The sequence below is a fragment of the Schistocerca cancellata genome, chromosome 5, assembly GCF_023864275.1.
Source record: "Schistocerca cancellata isolate TAMUIC-IGC-003103 chromosome 5, iqSchCanc2.1, whole genome shotgun sequence".
NCBI classification, from domain to species: Eukaryota; Metazoa; Arthropoda; class Insecta; order Orthoptera; family Acrididae; genus Schistocerca; species Schistocerca cancellata.
In genome coordinates this window covers 299,206,217-299,223,781 of record NC_064630.1, presented here as the reverse complement: position 1 = coordinate 299,223,781, position 17,565 = coordinate 299,206,217, and the positions used below count along the sequence as shown (strand labels likewise).

Below are 17,565 nucleotides of genomic sequence, written 5' to 3'. Positions count from 1 at the left end.
TCTGCACTTCATTGTAGAATTTCTTGTGGTACCAACACAAATTTTGTGCCAATGGCGAGGGGCTACAACTTCTTGACGACTGGAGGCATGGTCGATGATGTGTGTGTGTTGTTTGTAATGCTGTTACTTGCATGGTAAGCTCTGTTAATTGCAACTGGAATGCTGCTAGTGTCACTGCAGACATATTCTCTTGCAGTGGTGTAAGTGTTGACATGTTTGCTGTGGGATACATCTAGATGGTCCTGTCCGCTGTTTACACTAGATCATTTAAATTCCCCACTCACACTGTCAGGACTTTTTGAATGTCAGAGGGTAATCGTGACAACCAAAAATTGCACAGCACATCATTGCTGACTGCATTCCTTGCCAGTGTGTGCAAATGGTGTAAATGTTGTCATGGGTTTCGATCACCAAACTCCTCAGTCCATAAAAGCTTGTCTAGTCACTTTGCTTCTGTTTGTGATAGGCGCATCACTAGTGTGTTCTTAATTGATGCATATCATTTGGCGTTTGGTGGTGCAGCAAGGATATCTTGTACCTTAGCAGCTAAGTCTTCTGTTAGTGCTGTGACTACATAGCTATACTTTGTTTCCTCTGCTGATATCTGTGCAAGGTTGAACTTACTTTCAAGCTTCAGTGACCACAACACCGGGGTATATTACCAGAACAGTGGGGTTTGATTGTGACCCTGTTAACTGTGCTGCTTGTAGCTGGCTCTGTGGTGACAGGCAGATTGTCCATTTTTGTGTAAGAATGAGTGCAGCGTGGCTGACACAGAAGTAAGGAACATTCACGTTATGATGTGGTGCGGAACACTGATGCCGGTGGTATTTGTTAGAACTGAACATTTATTTCCACATAAAACACATCTATGCAGGATAGCTTGCAAGTGTGGAAGGCTGAACAATTACCTGTTAAGAGAGGCATGAAATTCTCTATATCACTCATGTGAAAGAGTTATTGTAATACAAACTGTAGTCACATGGAATGGTTATGTACCACTGTACACTCACATCTGTGGGAACAGTATGTGATGTTACAACTGTATGGCACTCCTTGGGCTAGATGGAATAAAACTAAAGCAATGTAATGTAATGTAATATAAACTTTCTTGGTGTATGATTACCTTTTCCTCCTTTTCTTTACAGCTCACATTGCATGTTATGGCCTGCAGTAATTTTGGGAAACGTAATTGATAACCAGGTGGTTGACTGCAAACTGAAAATCATGCCATTAAAATTATTCTTGTGCGGTAAAAGAGTTCTTAATCATAATTTATCCTTTTTTGCCATTCTGCTTCAGAGTGTAGTCTCCACTGAAACTCAAGTATAATTTATCATAATTTGTTGAAAGATTAATGCACTGTGTTTCATAAGTGCTGTGTTTCAAACTGAAATTTGTAAATCTAAATATCCCATTTTAGTGAGTGCAGACAACTGTCTGCGGGGTAACAGTGAATGTTAGTAATTAAAATTGCACAACAACTACAAGTTACATGTAACTTTTTCTTTATTTTTACATGTTTCACTCAGCCAGTGTGAGCATCTTCAGAAATTACATAGCTGGGAGTCACACATTACAGATATTGGGCTTTGTACAGTGCCATACATAAAATACACAACCTGATAACCATAAAGTGTAGCCCTTAGTTACATAGTTTTTGAAGATGATCACATGGGTTGAGTGAAACATGTAAAAATAAAAAAAAGATGTGTGTGGCCTCTGGCTGCTCTATAATTTTAACTAAATAGACTGGCTTGATAATAGAGTCAGTAGCATATATGAGGACCAATGTTATCTACAGAAAACCATCCTGAGAATACTCCATACTCAGTCATTAACACACATGTTCCATAAGCTCCATTTTCAAGGAGAGCCTTCAGGAAACTTGGACAAGTCAAGTTATTCTGTAGTAGACAGATGGCTCAGAGCACTACGGGACTTAACATCTGAGGTCATCAGTCCCCTAGAACTTAGAGCTACTTAAACCTAACCAACCTAAGGACATCACACACATCCATGCTTGAGGCAGGATTTGAACCTGCTACCATAGCGGTCGTGTGGCTGCAGACTGAAGCACCTAGAACAACTCGGCTCGGCCACACCGGCCGGCTATAGCAGACAGAAGAAAATATTTCTGCCTACTTCTGTACAGTATACTAACAGCAATTTCTGACTAGTGCTAATCTACTTGGACTGATAATTATGGTAATTACTTCTAGATTAATTTATGTATGTATGTCAGGAGCAAAACAGATACTTTGAATACAGCCACTGGTTGTTCACCCTATATTACTGTTTTAATCTAACCATCTGAATAAAACATGCACCATCAGTAAATGCCATCATGGTGTTTTTTATTGTCCAGTTCAACTTTACTGTCTAGGAAGAAGATCCTACATTGCCTATTCAGAGGAGAGGCCTTTATGGAAGCCAGACAGAGCTGTTGTTAAAAGATTATTCTCATGAAGATGATTCAACAATTTGTTGTAAACACTGGCATCTGCAAGAGGGGCACTTGCTGCATCCGCCCCCCCCTCCCCCCTTCCCTCTCACACTTTTTCTCATTCCCCCTGGCATCTGTAGTACAGGGTGTACATAAAGTCCAGGAATACAAGAACTAAACATTGTACAGATGTCATACATATTGCATTTGTAAGAGAAATTCTGAAAGTTTTATTACAAACATTTGATATACAAACCATGAGTGACCCGGCAGATGTCAATACAGTAAACATATTCTTGCCATACCTGTCCCAGCATGGTATCGTCAACTGTGGCAGTGGATTCCAATATTCTCTCCAAGGGCTCTGTTATGTCACATGGTTGAGGCGGTACATACACCAGATCTTTAATGTGTCCCCACAGAAAAAAGCCGCATGGAGTGAGAACTGGTGATCGGGGAGGCCATTTCATGAAACAATTGTCCCCTTCTGTAGCATGGCCAATCCATCAATGTGGGAGTTCTGTGTTCAGGTACCCACGAATTTCATGATGAAAATAGGGTGGAGCCCATCCTGCTGAAAGATGAACGGAGAGTCCGATTGCATTTGAGACATCAGCCATTGCTGCAACATATCCAAGTAGGAATATCCAGTGACAGTGCTCACTTGTTACTAAAAATTAAGATATCAACAATGCCATAACCATCCTCATTCAATTGTCACAACTGTGAACAGAACTCAAATGCTTGTCTTTTTCATCATCATTGAGCTTCTGCACTAGCTCCAATTTGAATGGTTCCATAGACAGCTTCTGTCGCAGGACTTTCCACACTGTTATTGGAACCATTTTGAGTTCAAGGGATGCATGAAACACCTATTTCTTTGGACTCCTTATGAAAGTCTCTCATATGCGCTCCACATCCACTTCACTCACACTGGGACATCTGCTTCTCTTTGCTGGGCACAAGCAACCTGTTGTAACGAATTTGTTGTGCTAGTGGTAAATGGCCTTCCTTGTTAGTGGCTTCTTACCGTACTTAGTTCCAAACATCCATCTGTTCAATGTTTGGTTCTTGTGCAGTAAACAACTGAAATTGTCCTCAGACTTTATGTGTACCCTGTATAGAGATTTTATTCATGTATTGAGTGGATAATCAACATTTTTCTGGGATATTTGAAATAATGCAGTTTGAAAACTAAGAAGAGTTTATTCAGTTGCTTTACATAGTGGCCACTTATATCATGACTTCAAGAAAAATGTTTTATATGTTCATGGATAATCATTTATTCATAGTATATAGATAATGATAGTGAAAGAATGGCACAATTCATATTTTTCATGTGAGTAGAAGAGGAAAGTTGGCTGGAAGTAGTGATTAGTGTTTGGCTGTTGGGCTTAAGAACTTTCTTAGAACAAATCTTTCAGAATTCACTCTCTCTCTCTTTCATTTTCTCTCCCTCTCTGTCTGTCTGTTTCCCTCTCTTTCTCTCTCTCTCTCTCTGTAACTCTCAAACTCTTAAACCCCCCCCCACACACTCATGCGTGCGCACACACACACACACACACACACACACACACACACACACACACACACACTTCTGCTGTTATATTGTAGCTGTCAGTCTAGCCTGAGGAGGATAGGTTGAAATGTTACAAAGATGCACAACTGTTACTCTGCACTGAAGCACCAAAGAAACTGATATAACTGTGTGTATTCAAATATAGAGATACATTAATAGTCAGAATATGGTGCTGTGGTCGGCAAAGCTTCTATAAGACAAGTGTCTGGTGCAGTTGTTAGACTGGTTACTGATGCTACACTGGCAGGCTGTCAAGATTAAAGTGAGTCTGAACATGGTGTTATAGTCATTGCATGAGCAGTGGGACACAGCATCTCCAAGATAGTGTTGAAGTGGGGATTTGCCCATATGACCATTTCACAAATGTACCGTGAATATAAGGAATCTGGTAAAACATCAAATCTCTGATGTTGCTGTGGCCAGAAAAAGATCCTACAAGAACTGGACCTACAATGATGGATGAGAATCATTCTATGTGACAGGAGTGCAATCCTTCCACACGTTGCTGCAGATTTCAATTCTGGGCCATCAACAAGTGATACGTATGAACCATTCAATGAAACATCATCAATATGGGCTTTCAGAGATGAAGGCCCACTCATGTACCTTTGATGACTGTACGACATAAAGCTTTATGCCTCACCTGGGTCTTTCAACACCAACATTGGACTGTTGATGACTGGAAACATTTTACCTGTTCAGAAAAACCATGTTCCAAATTGTATTGAGCGGATAGGTGTGCACGGGTATGGAGACAACTTCATGAATCCATGGACCCTGTATGTCAGCAAAAGACTGTTCAAGCTGGTGGAGGCTTTGATATGATGTGGGGCATGTGCAGTTGGAGTGATATGGGACCCCTGATATGTCTAGATACAACTCTGATAGGTGACATGTATGTAAGCATTCTGTCTGATCACCTGAATCCATTCACGTACATTGTGCATTCCGATTGGCTTGGGGAATTCCAGCTGGACAAGTGATACCACACACATCCAGAATTGCTACAGAGTGGCTCCAGGGACACTCTTATCAGTTTAAACACTTTAGCTTGCCACCAGATTCCCCAGACAAGAATGCAATGTGCTGTTCAGAAGAGATCTCCACCCTGTCATACTCCTACAGATTTATGGACAGTCCTGTAGGATTTGTGGTGTCAGTTCCCTCCAGCACTACTTCAGACATTAGTCAAGTCCATGGCATGTCATGTTGCTTCACTTCTGCATGCTTGCAGAGGCCCTATACACTATTAGGCAGGTGTACCAGTTTTTATGGCTCTTCAGTATATGATTGACAGCAATTTCAAAACACTTTCACTAGGTCTTTTTCCTTTCTCTCTGTCTGTTTGGTACAAATTATGCAGTTGATCATTCACATCATACCAGTGCAATGCTAATAACTGGAAGGTCAACTGTTTTGGAATGACAGTGCCAGTAGATGCTGATTCTTCATGAAGCTACCAACACTTTTGACAAGTGCTGCATTCTTCTGAATGTTTCGGGTACTTCTAAAGCACCATGATTTTTTCTTTTTTTCTTTGTTGACATTGTTTTTCCCATTTCCTGAACAAATAATAAGTCAATAATAGTTAAGACATTAAGGCAATTATTATAACAATGAACATAATTTAAAAATGACAAGAAGTGTTAAATGGTTTACAATCCAACAACAATGCAAAAACCTGTGACAGCAGAGACATAAAATACTTTAACATTTAAACATGGTCATTTATATGTTAAACACTGTTTTATGGGTCACTAGATGTGTTTCTTGGGTTTTCTCACTCTTAAGCTAAAATCAGCAGAATTTCTGTAATTACTGAGTTATGGAGTAAAGTTTTTTTTTTATATTTGTTGTCATGGGTGGGACACTAAATGAATAGCTGCATACTTAATACCTTACATTTCTTTAAACACTGAAGTTTGCCTGAAAGATAATGTTCTGCACTTGAAACTTAACAATTGAAACAACAACTATGGCTGCAACTTAAATTTAAATAGCCTGTAATATAAAAAATGTCCTCCATTTGAATCCACAAATGTGTCAATTTCATTTAACTGTACTTCCTCCAATAATTTTGCAACTTTGCTAACAGTTTCAGGACACTAAAATTTAACTTTTGTAGATTCAGAAAACTATGACATAAATTTAATTAAAATAAAATTTAAAAATAGTCTGAGGATCAGTTTCACATGGAATCAACCCCCCTATTGTTTCTAATTCTGTCATTCCATAGCCCTCACTAACCTAGACCTCCAAATTTATATCAGTTAGGCCCAAATCTCCTTGCACTACCTCCTCTCCATCCATAAAATTCTCCTGCTCTGCAATCAAAAAATTCCTGTATGCCATGTCCCATATTGAATCGTCCCCCCCCCCCCCCCCCTGCCCAACATCCAAAATGCACCTCAAAAGCTATCCAGTCTGTTCATCTCACACTTCTGCCTTGGACTCAACATCCACCACCACTACAAGAGTCCCTATCAAACCTCCATCACATCCCATCATAGCTATCAAACATGCCTTGCAGACCTGCTAATTAACTACTCTCTCAGAAACATTCTCTCACCACCCTAAACAGACACACAATACATACAAAAGCCTCAATCCTAAAAAAGTATCAGTATTTCCCAAAGACCTCACATTTTACCCCACTCCAAAAATCAGTCATTATGAGCTTTTTAAAGACCTCCTCTTTTCACCTGGTCCCTTCAGTGGAAACACATTTTTGCTACTAACTTAAGCATCAAGACTCAAACCAAAATCAGTACCGAACCATTCCTGACTTAGTTTACTCCTCTGTCTCACTGTGATCCATCCCCACTGCCTCCAAAAACTGTTATGACTAACGTTGATCCTTGCCTCAACATCATCCTCCAAATCCCTCAAGATTGAAACTAACCTCATGTCCACTGAGTGATCTGTAGTCCATCACCTGAAAACTGTTCTTGGCTTTATAATCCTATCTGCTGACAAAGGCTTCACCATTGTGAGTTGAAATGCAGGGATTACCTGGTGGAAAGATTGTAACAGCTGTCAGCTAAGTGCATCTACAGGCCTGCTACACTGACCCATTTCCAGAAGTCCATCAGGATCTCCAGCCCTTTCTCAAATCATTAGGTTGATCCCAGAACCTCTCTCCTGAGCTCTCTCTCTCTCCTCATCCCCACCACTCCCCACCCTCTTACCTTCTACATGCTTCCTAAAGTTCATAAACTCAGCCACCCAGGATGCGCCATTGTGACTGGAAACTGTACCCCTCAAAGAGAGAGTCTCTTCCATTGTGAACCATCATCTTCAATCTATTACATGTAACCTACCCTCCTATAGAAAAGACACCATCCATATCCTTCACTGACTCTCCACATCATCTGTTTCTTTACCATCCTCTACGTGGCTCATCAATGTTAATACTGCCTCCCTCTACACTAACATTCTAAATGCCCATAACCTTGCCACTATTGAACATTACTATTTCCAACACCCAATTGATGACAAACCTAAAATCTCCTTGCTTTCCACCATGACCAGCTATCTTCTCACCTACAATTACTTCTGCTATGAAGGCATCTCCTAGAAACTAATACATGATAGAGTAATGGGCACTGGTGTGGCATCATTCTTATGCTAACTTATTCATGGACCATTTAGAGGAATTCTTCTTAACCACACAAATTCAGATTCAATGATATCTTCATTATGTGGACTGAGGGTGAGGACACTATATTCACATACCTCAAAAGCCTTGACACTTCCTCCATTCATTTCATTTGGTTTTCTTCAGCCAAAGAAACCACCTTACTCAATGTTGATCTCCACCTCAAGGATGGGTACATCAATACCTTCATTCACATCAAACCTTCCAACCACCAACACCACTTCTACTTCAACAGCTGCCACCCATTCCACATCAGAAAGTCCCTTCCATACAACATAGCCACCTATGATAACAACATCAATAGTGATGAGCTGCCCTCTTCTAATGTGCCAAGGGTCTCTCTGTGGCCTTCACAGACTGCAGTTGCCCTCCCAACCTTGATCAGAGACAGACCCTATGCCTTTTCTCATCAGTCAGCTGCCATATGCCCACAGTCTTGCCACAAAGGAGTACTGCTCTCATGACTCAGTACTGCCAACTACTGGCGTAACTGAATTACATTCTCCAGTAGAGTATTGACTATCTCTCATCTTGCCCTGAAATGAGAAATATCCAATCTATTACCCTCCCCACTCCTCCCACAGTGGTATTTCATCACCCATCCAACCTAACACTATATCCTTTTCAGTCCCTACTCCATTCCTGCTCTGAAGTCCTTACCTCATGTGTCTGCAATAGATCCAGATGTAAGACCTGTCTAATGCGTCCTCCCATTACAGCCTACTCCAGTCCTGCCACTGGCATCTCCAACCCCATATAAGGGAAAGCCACCTGTGAAACTGCCTTGTGATTTATAAGCTTAGTTGCAACCACACACATTCTGTATGAGAATGACTATGAGGGTCGAATGAAAAGTAATGCCTCCACCTTCATTAATTGGGTTTGGATGGGAATATTTTAATAAATCAAATACAGAAATAATAATAATGTGATTTTCAATTACCAATATTCCTTTTCCACATAATCACCAGCCAATTGGATACATTTCTGCCAACAATGAACAAGTTTTCTGAAGCCGTAATGGAAGAAGTTGACACACTGTTTCCACAACCATAGCCTCACAGTTCTCTCAACCTCTTTATCAGAAGCATAATGATGTCCCTGCAGATTGTCTTTCATTATCGGGAGCAGATGGAAGTCAGATGGTGCTAAATCTGGACTTTATGGAGGATGCCTTATGGTGGTGAGATTCAGTCTCTGAAGTTCTGCTATGGTGGCACATGAAGTGTGTGGTTTGGCATTGTCATGCTGTAGGAAAACATTTCCCTTTTCCTTTCGGACCCTTGTTAGCTCTTGTTTTAGAGTTCACAATGTTGTGATGTAATGCTTTGAATTTGTTGTTGTTCCATGATCAAGGAAATCAACATGGATAACACCATCTGCATCCCAGAACACTGTGTCCATGATTTTTCCAGCTGAGGGCTGCATCTTGAATTTCTTTTTCTGGAGCAAGTCTGTGTGTCAGTATTCCATAGACTGATGTTTTGTCTCTGGGTCACAATGTTGTACCCACATTTTGTCTCCTGTCACAGTTGAATGGAGAAAGGTGTCACCTTCATTCTCGCAACGCAAAGGGAGTTCCTGGCAAAATTCAAACCTGTGCACTTTCATTTCAGGAATCAGCATCCGGAGTACCCATCATGCACAGATCTTCTGATAGCCAAGCAAAGCAATAATGTGACCAACATATTCTTGTGAAATTCTGATTGTGCTTGCAATTCCTCTCTGAGTGATACGACGATCATTCTGAATCAATCTGTCAACATTTTGCTTCTGAAACTCAGTGGTTGCTGTGAAAGGCTGTCCAACTCTTTGTTTGTCATGCAGGTCAGATGTTCCCACCTCAACATCTTTAAACTTACTTGCCCAGTGATGCACAGTACCCACATCAACACAGCCACCATAAACTGATTTCATTCTCTGATGAATCTCCTTTGTCATGACACCTTGTGATGTCAAGAATTCAATGACTGCACATTGCTTAAATTGCATTGTCTGACTGTCTGCGCAGGGTCCCATACTTTACACTGTAACAACACAACTGTTCAATGCTAAGGCTTCCTGCCAACTGGAGCTGTAGAGAAGAGGTTATGGAACAAGCCCCTACTTGACACATACCAATGCTGTCAACTGTTGAAGAGTTATGAAGGTGGAGGCATTACTTTTCACTCAACCCTCGTGCTAATGAGCTGTCTGTCTGTGTGAACATCCACCACCAAATTGTGACCAAGAGACAGCTAACCACCAAGTTGCTAAACATGACTCTCAACATTTTAATTACAGCTTCACAGCCTGTGCCATCTGGATTCATCCCACCAACACCAGCTTTTCTGAATTTTGCAGGGGGCAATTGTTCTTAAAATGTATCCTTTGTTTCCATAACTTTCCGGGTCTCAACCTTCATTAGTCCCTATCTGCCACTTGCTTATCCCACTCCCTGCTCTCACTACAGTTCACAGACACCTTCTGTCCTGCCAATGCACCTGCAAGTCCTTTCCTCTACTCAAATTTTTGTCTCTCCATTTACTTTCTGCCTCCACCCCCTGCCCCACTCCCCACTTGCACCATCAGCCCTATCCCAAACCCATCACATCTCTGTATGCTGCTAAAGGCAGCACTAGCATCTTCCCCAACCTCTACCTTGCTATCCCTCTCCTTCACCATTCCATGCCTCACCCTCAGCTCCACCATCCGTCCATGTGAGATAGAGTCACAGTGAGGCCTTAGTGGCTTGAGACAATAGCCATGTGTGTGGAAGTTGTGTGTGAATGTGTGGCAGTTCTATTTCTGAGGAAAGACTTTATCCAAAAGCTTGTATACTTGCAGTATTCTTTTCATTCTGCCTGTCTGCATCTCAGTACCTCCTCTATGTGGTGAGTAGCATTCCATTCTTTTCATATTTCAGTTATTCCATCCTGGACTTTCCATTGTTTGATTTCCATTTATAATCAAAACCATTTGTGGTTAAAAGTTCTGTGTAAATCCCATGTGGTACTGATTTTTTGTGGTGTCAATATTGATGGTTTATATTTTTGAACTATGATTATTCACTTTGTACTCGACATACAAAATTATTAACTCAAATTTGTGTACTCTAATTGTCTTGATTTAAATTAGAATTTCTAAGTTTTAGCTTGCCAATTATTTAAATGTGAAAATTGTTTTTGGGCATGTTTCCTGATGCTCTTACAACATGTATTATTGATTACAAATAGAGTACCAGCTTTTGTTATTGTAAGCACATTATTTTGTCTGTAGGATTCTTATTGGTGCTCCTCGTGCCAATTTTAGTCACTATGTCAATGTGACTGAACCTGGAGTAACTGTTCGGTGTGCCATTGCTGGAAGTTGTACAACAGTACTTCTTGATAGTGTTGGTAAGATTCTGTCATCATAAATTTTGAGATGTGTATGGTGAATGCTAAAATTAACATAAATTAGTATGAATGATGGAGTACACTAAGAAATTTGTTAATTCTGAAAAACTGCAAATTATGCACTAACAAATTGACAGCATGAAAAGACATTTTTCATTATGAACAAATGTATTAGAAAATGTACAGGTAATTCCATATAACTTGGCTAAATTTTTTCATGCTTCTGTGGAATTCATGTAGAGTGGGTGACATAGCTACTCATATCAGTAATAGTAGTAGTAGTAGTAGTAGGAGGAGGAGGAGGAGGAGGAGGAGGAGGATTTGTCATTGAATAATATTTGAATAATATTTGACAAATCACAATTCCACAGACACCCCCCCCCCCCCACCCAAAAAAAAATAAAAAATAAAAAAATGAGCTACACTACACAAAGACAAAAAAGACAATTTTAACAACTAGAAAGCACTTTTCTGTACAGGTAGTTAGTAATATCCAGCATCAAATCAAAGCTATTAATTTGTATGAAGGAAGAGGACATGGCTGTTGTGTGAGGCACTGACAGTTTAAGACTGATCTGTATAAAGACAATAATTTTACCACAATTGCTGTTCTTGCACTGACATTAGTTCATCACAATAGCACTGTAAAAGTTCAAGGGCTGCTTATAAAGATACAAACAATTTTAAATCTAGAGTGGCATAGTTGCAAAAGGCTAAAGAACTATTGGACATTGTAAAACACCAAATTCAGAGTAAATAACTGAAGTGCACTCCAAGAGAATACAAGTCCATAGCAGCTACAAAATAACTAGCATATTGAGAAGGTACCGATAACTTTCAGATTTAACAAAGCACTAGCTATAAATTAAGGATTGGGCCCCTTTATTCATATATTATGGCCATAGCTGTTACCAATAAGATGTGATGAGAGTGGCACTTGCGACAAGTATCCTTGGCAGCAAATGAATAGTTGTGTACTCAATAACACTGTCTGGTGGAGGATACTAAATGCCTTTCCACTTTAACCAACCCTTAGGGATGGAAATGGTTGGGATGTAATGTAGACTACTGATAAGGGAGGACAAAATGAAGAGAGCCCTGCCAGAGGCTTCTGTGCTCCTGCCAGAAGCTTGTGACAGGTGCCACCAGTTGCCAGCTGTTGATGGTCTCCTATAATGAACATCAAAGCTGGTGGGAGTGCTCATGCTACCAAGGCTTTGTTCAACGATGACAGAAGGGGCAGTGGTTTCAAAGGTACAGGTTAAACTGCTGAGTGGCATGACTAACAATGGAAAGGTATGGAATGTGGACTGCCCGTACTTCAGATATGGTGCTGCACACAGTGTAGAATAATCCTCTGATGGTCATGACCTCATGTGGTACACCAGAATTTCACAGACAACTTCTGATGTGCTTAGTGATAAGTTACCATTCCTAAGTCCAAATACCTGTGCCCAGACTGACATGCCAACTCCACCACTCATCACTGTGATATACCAGGAGAGTAACAAGTTACATATTTAGCTTTTCTGTGTGCTTTTATAGTTTGATTCTTAAATTATTAATACTAGGATCAGTAGCATATGTGTGTGTGCTGTGTTTGGATGCAGGGTGAGCTGACTGCATTTCAAGGACAGCTGAAGGCACATTTGCTACAGTCGGATGTCTGTTGGATGCTGCCTTGAGGTGTAGCAGTGGTGGAGAATCTGGTGCATGACATGGTACACCTCAGATGTCAGTTATTTTGCCAACAGGCTCTGCTGCAGGCAACCTTCAGTTTACCCAATGTGAGGGAACTGCCCTCACTGCAGAGTGAGTGGCAGATTTTTAAATGTTCATGTTGCTTGTGATGAAGTGTCACTCTGGGGGCTGCCTGTCTGGCCTCACCCATTCACACTGAGATTTTAGAAATGGCTGCTCCTTCAGCAGGGTCCAGGCATGCACATGGAGACAGAGATTTGCTAGTTATTGATAACTTCAATATTAGGCTCATTATGGAGCCCTTTAGGGAAATAATGTTCATGGCTGATAAAGAAGTTCAATTTGCACTCAGTGTGTCTGCCAGGGGCCCCATCAGGGATGTGGAAAAAGCCCTGCTGTGGCTACTGGGGGTCCAAATTGCAGATGTCTGCAAGATATGACTCATGTTGGCAACAACAGTGCCTCTTGCTTGGGTTCTGATGCCATCCTCAGTTCATACTGGCTACTGGGGAATGTGATGAAGACTACTGGTGTCACTTACAGGGTACAAGAAGAGCTCATAATTTGCAGCATTGTACCCAGAGTTGATCAGGTCCTTTGGTTTGGAGCTGAATGGAGAGTCTCAATCAAATGCTCCATCAATTCTGTGATGGTCTTGTCTGCAGATTACTGACCCTCCTTTGTGTGGCGGAGAATTGTAGTACTCTACTTGATAGGTGAGGTGTGCACTATGCATAGGAAGCTGCAACTCAGGTAGCAGAGTAACTGCCTCCTTTGTGGGGTGTAGAATTGTAGAACTCTGCTTGATAGGAGAGGAGTGCACTATGCATAGGAAGCTGCAACTCAGGTAGCAGAGTAACTGTGGACTGCACATTGGAGTGTTTCACATTAGGCAGTAATCTGAGGTCCTGTGATGAACACTCATCAATAATCATGCAGAGAGCAGAATCAGATGTAAAAAGTACAGATACTTTGACTGCCAAAATTTTAACAGTAAATTGTTGAAGTATTTGTAACAAAGTTGGTGAATTTACCATTCTCTAGGGTAGTTGTGCACTCAAATTGCTCTTGAAATTGAGAGCTGGCTGGAACCACAAGTATAAAGCTCCAAAATATTTCGTTAGGCATAGAATGCGTATTAGATGTCATATGAGGGGCAGTGTTTATTGCTGTTGACAAAAATATTGTATCTATAGAGGTTGAAACTGAATGTAACTGTGAAGTTATATGGATGTGATAACAGACCTAGATTAACTAAAGTTAATTATCGCTTGTTTTTACCAGTCGCTCAATTCCACCATATCAGTTGAAGAGTTATTCAAAAAAGACTGCGCTCATTAGCACAAAAGTACCAACATCATGCATTACTAGTTGGAGATGACTTTAATCTACCAAGCATAGACTGGGACATCTATGGATTTATTTCAGGCGGTATGGGCAGACAGTCTATGGAAGTAATTTTGAACATGTTTTCCAAAAACTGCATTCAGCAGCTTGTATGAGAACCCACATGCAGTGGTTATGTTTTAGACCTTGTAGCTACAAACTGACCTGACCTTATCAGTGGAGAGACAGGGTTAGTAATCATGATGTCATCATAGTAAACAGTTTACATTAGATTACATTCAGTTTTAGCTCCATAGACCCAAAAAATAAGATTTATTCTTGAGGGTGTGGAACATGTCAGAAAGTATAACATACAAAATGTCGGAATGAAACATTGTTATGCACTATTGATAAATTTATCATAATCTTCACTGTTGTGACAAAGTGCTGTCAAAACTGAAATCTAACAGATATTTTTACTTAAGCTGGCCTAACAGTCTCTGTTAAGATATTTATCTATAAGGTAGAAGGAGTTGCCTCTCAAAAAGTCTTTCAAACTGTGTTTAGACCGTGTTTTATCTGAAACAAAGTTTTTAATATTTTCTGGCACTTTATTGAAAATGTGTGTTCCTGAATATTGAACCCCTTTTTGGACCAAGATAAGTGATTTTAGGCCTTTACGTAGATTGTTCTTATTCCTAGTATTGATACTATGTATTGAGCTATAGGTTGGAAACAGAGATATATTACTTGCAACAGATTTCATTAAGGAATAAATACACTGAGAAGCAGTGGTTAGAATACAAAGTTCCTTGAACAGGTATCTACATGATGTTCTTGAATTTACTCCACAAATGAATCTTATTAGACACTTTTGCACGCTAAAAACTTTTGCTCGGTTTGATGAACATGATCCTGTGTGACATAATAGAATGAAAGTAAGCAAAGTTCGCAATTTTTTTTATATATATATCTCCTACATCTGACATCATCCTCACAGCAAATACAGATTTGTTTATTTGCTTAAGCAATTCAGTGTTATGTCCTTCCCAACTGATGGTTAGCTATAGGTAAGAAATAAATAAAAAAAGGAGTGTATTTTAGCTAGAAAGAGCAGATAAGCAGTTGTTAGCATACCATATAGACAATGAATGGACTTAGAGGAATTATATGCAAAGGTTAAACTGATTGTGAATCACACTCTGGAGAAAAATGTGCTGAGTAAGTGGATTAAGGAAGCAAAAGATCCTTCATGGTTAAATATCAAATTTCAGGAAATGCTGATGAAGCAGAGACAGTTGCATTCTCAATTCAAATAAGAATGTGCAAATGTAGACAGGCAAAAGTTAGTAGAAATTTATGCATCTGTAAAAAGATCAATGTGCTAAGTGTATATTTTTCACCATCCTACTTTAGTGCAATATCTCAATTAGAACCCATGAAAATTTTGTTCCTACATAAAATCACTATGTCAGTCAAAGGCTTTTATTCAATCACTTGTTGACCTGTCTTATGTGGGAATAGAGGACAGAAAGAGGAAAGCTGAAGTTTTAAATTTTTATTTCAGCAATTATTGTCAAAGAGGATCATACAAGTATACCATCCTTAGACTGTTGCATACACTCCCATATGCAGGACATAATAATAGGCATCCCTGGTTCAGAGAAGCAACTGAAAGTCAGCAGGTCCAGATGGAATCACAATTTACCTTTAAAGAAAGCACTCTACAGCATTGGCCTCTTACTTAGCTTGCATGTATCATGATTCTCTTGCCCAGCACAAAGTACCAAGCAGATGGAAGCAGACACAGATGATTCTAGCTTATAAGGAAGGTAAAAGGATGGTCTTGCAGAATTACTGACCAATATCCTTAACATCAGTCTGCGGCAGAATTATTGAATATATTCTGAGTTTGAATACGATAACTTTCCTTTAGATGGAAAACTTCTGTCCACAAATGAGCCTGGATTTAGAAAGCATTACTCTTGTAAAACTCTGCTTGCTCTTTTTTCAAATGATATCCTGTGAACCATGGATGAAGGGAAAGAGGCAAATTCCATATTCCTAGATGTCTGGAAAGCATTTGACATGGTGCTCCACATGTAGTTACTACTGATGAGTAGGAAAAACAATCCTGTAATATTTGAATACAGCATTAGTAGTGTGCTGCTTGACACAGTCACATCGATTAAATATTTAATCATAATTCTGCAAATCAAGATGAAATGGAACAAGCACATAAGGATGGTAGTGGGGAAGGTGAATGGTCAGCTTAAGTTTATTGCAAAAATTTTAGGGATGTGTATCTTTACTATAAAGGAAACTGTCTATAGAAAACTTATGTGAGCCATTTTTGAGTACTGCTGGAGTGTTTGGACTTCCCAGCAGGTCAGATTGGATTAGATTTTATTTTATTTTATTTCATGTTCTATAGGTCCAACTGTGTTGGGTTCACAAGGATGTGGAATGAGTCAGTTTTTTACAAATACATTATGGTAGTCTTACAGCATATACAAACATTTGAGTACACAATTACATAAACATTTATACAGTAATTTCTTTGAGTAGCAATACAGAAAAAAGAAGGTACATATTTTCTTAGAATCGTTAAAACACTATAGGAAAACAGATACAGAGCACAAACAGATTCAGAGCTCAAGTTAAATAACATTCTTAGTGGCATTATGTCATCTTGTATTATATAATATTAAAATCTTACAATTTCTTTACTTAAAAATTCATTTAGACTATAAAAAGCTTTTCCTAGCAGAAATATTTTAATGCTTTCTTAAACTTATTCTTGTTTGAATGTCTGTCTTTATTTCAGGAGGAAGAGCACTAAAGAATTTTGTTCTAGTGTAGTGAACACTGTTTTGCACCAAGCTCTGATTTCTATTCTCACTGCATATGTCATTGTTTCTCAGTGTGTTACTTCTCATGATAATTACTTTTTGGTAGAAACATCTCTATATTTTTACAGACAAAACACATGAGAGAGAAAAATATATCGGCATGTAGTTGCATATATGCATATATGCATATATCTTGAGCACAATCCACATATAACTGTTAAAGCTTGATTCTGAGCAATGATCACTTTCCTTGCTAATGGCTGGGTGCTTCAAAAAATAATGCCCTATTCAGTGAGTGAATGAAAATAGCCGTAGTATGCCACTTCTGCAGTTTTAGGTTCACCAAATGTTGTGACAACCTGTAAAGCACACATAGCAGAGCTAAGTCTCTTACAGAGATCTATTATATGCAGAGATCAGTTCATTTTCTTGTCACTGTGCACTCCAAGAAATTTTGTTGTTTCCATTCTTTCTATTGGCTGATTACCACATGTCACATTTAAATCTCTATCATCTTCTGTTTTTGTACAGAACTAAATAAAACTTGTCTTACTGGAATTTAATGAGAGATCATTCTCCTTGAACCAATTAACCACATCTGTGATTAATGGATTCCTCAAGATTAC

The 17,565-nt window shown here is 39.4% G+C and overlaps 1 protein-coding gene across 1 annotated transcript in view; it reads left to right on the top strand.

Moving 5' to 3' along the window:
* LOC126188085 (integrin alpha-4-like) overlaps positions 1–17,565 on the top strand; it is a 521,321-nt gene that overhangs the window by 38,080 nt on the left and 465,676 nt on the right. Inside the window, exon 2 of the mRNA XM_049929540.1 lies at positions 10,942–11,060. Within this exon, the coding sequence (XP_049785497.1) occupies positions 10,942–11,060 (119 nt within the window). The remainder of the gene's footprint in view (positions 1–10,941; positions 11,061–17,565) is intronic.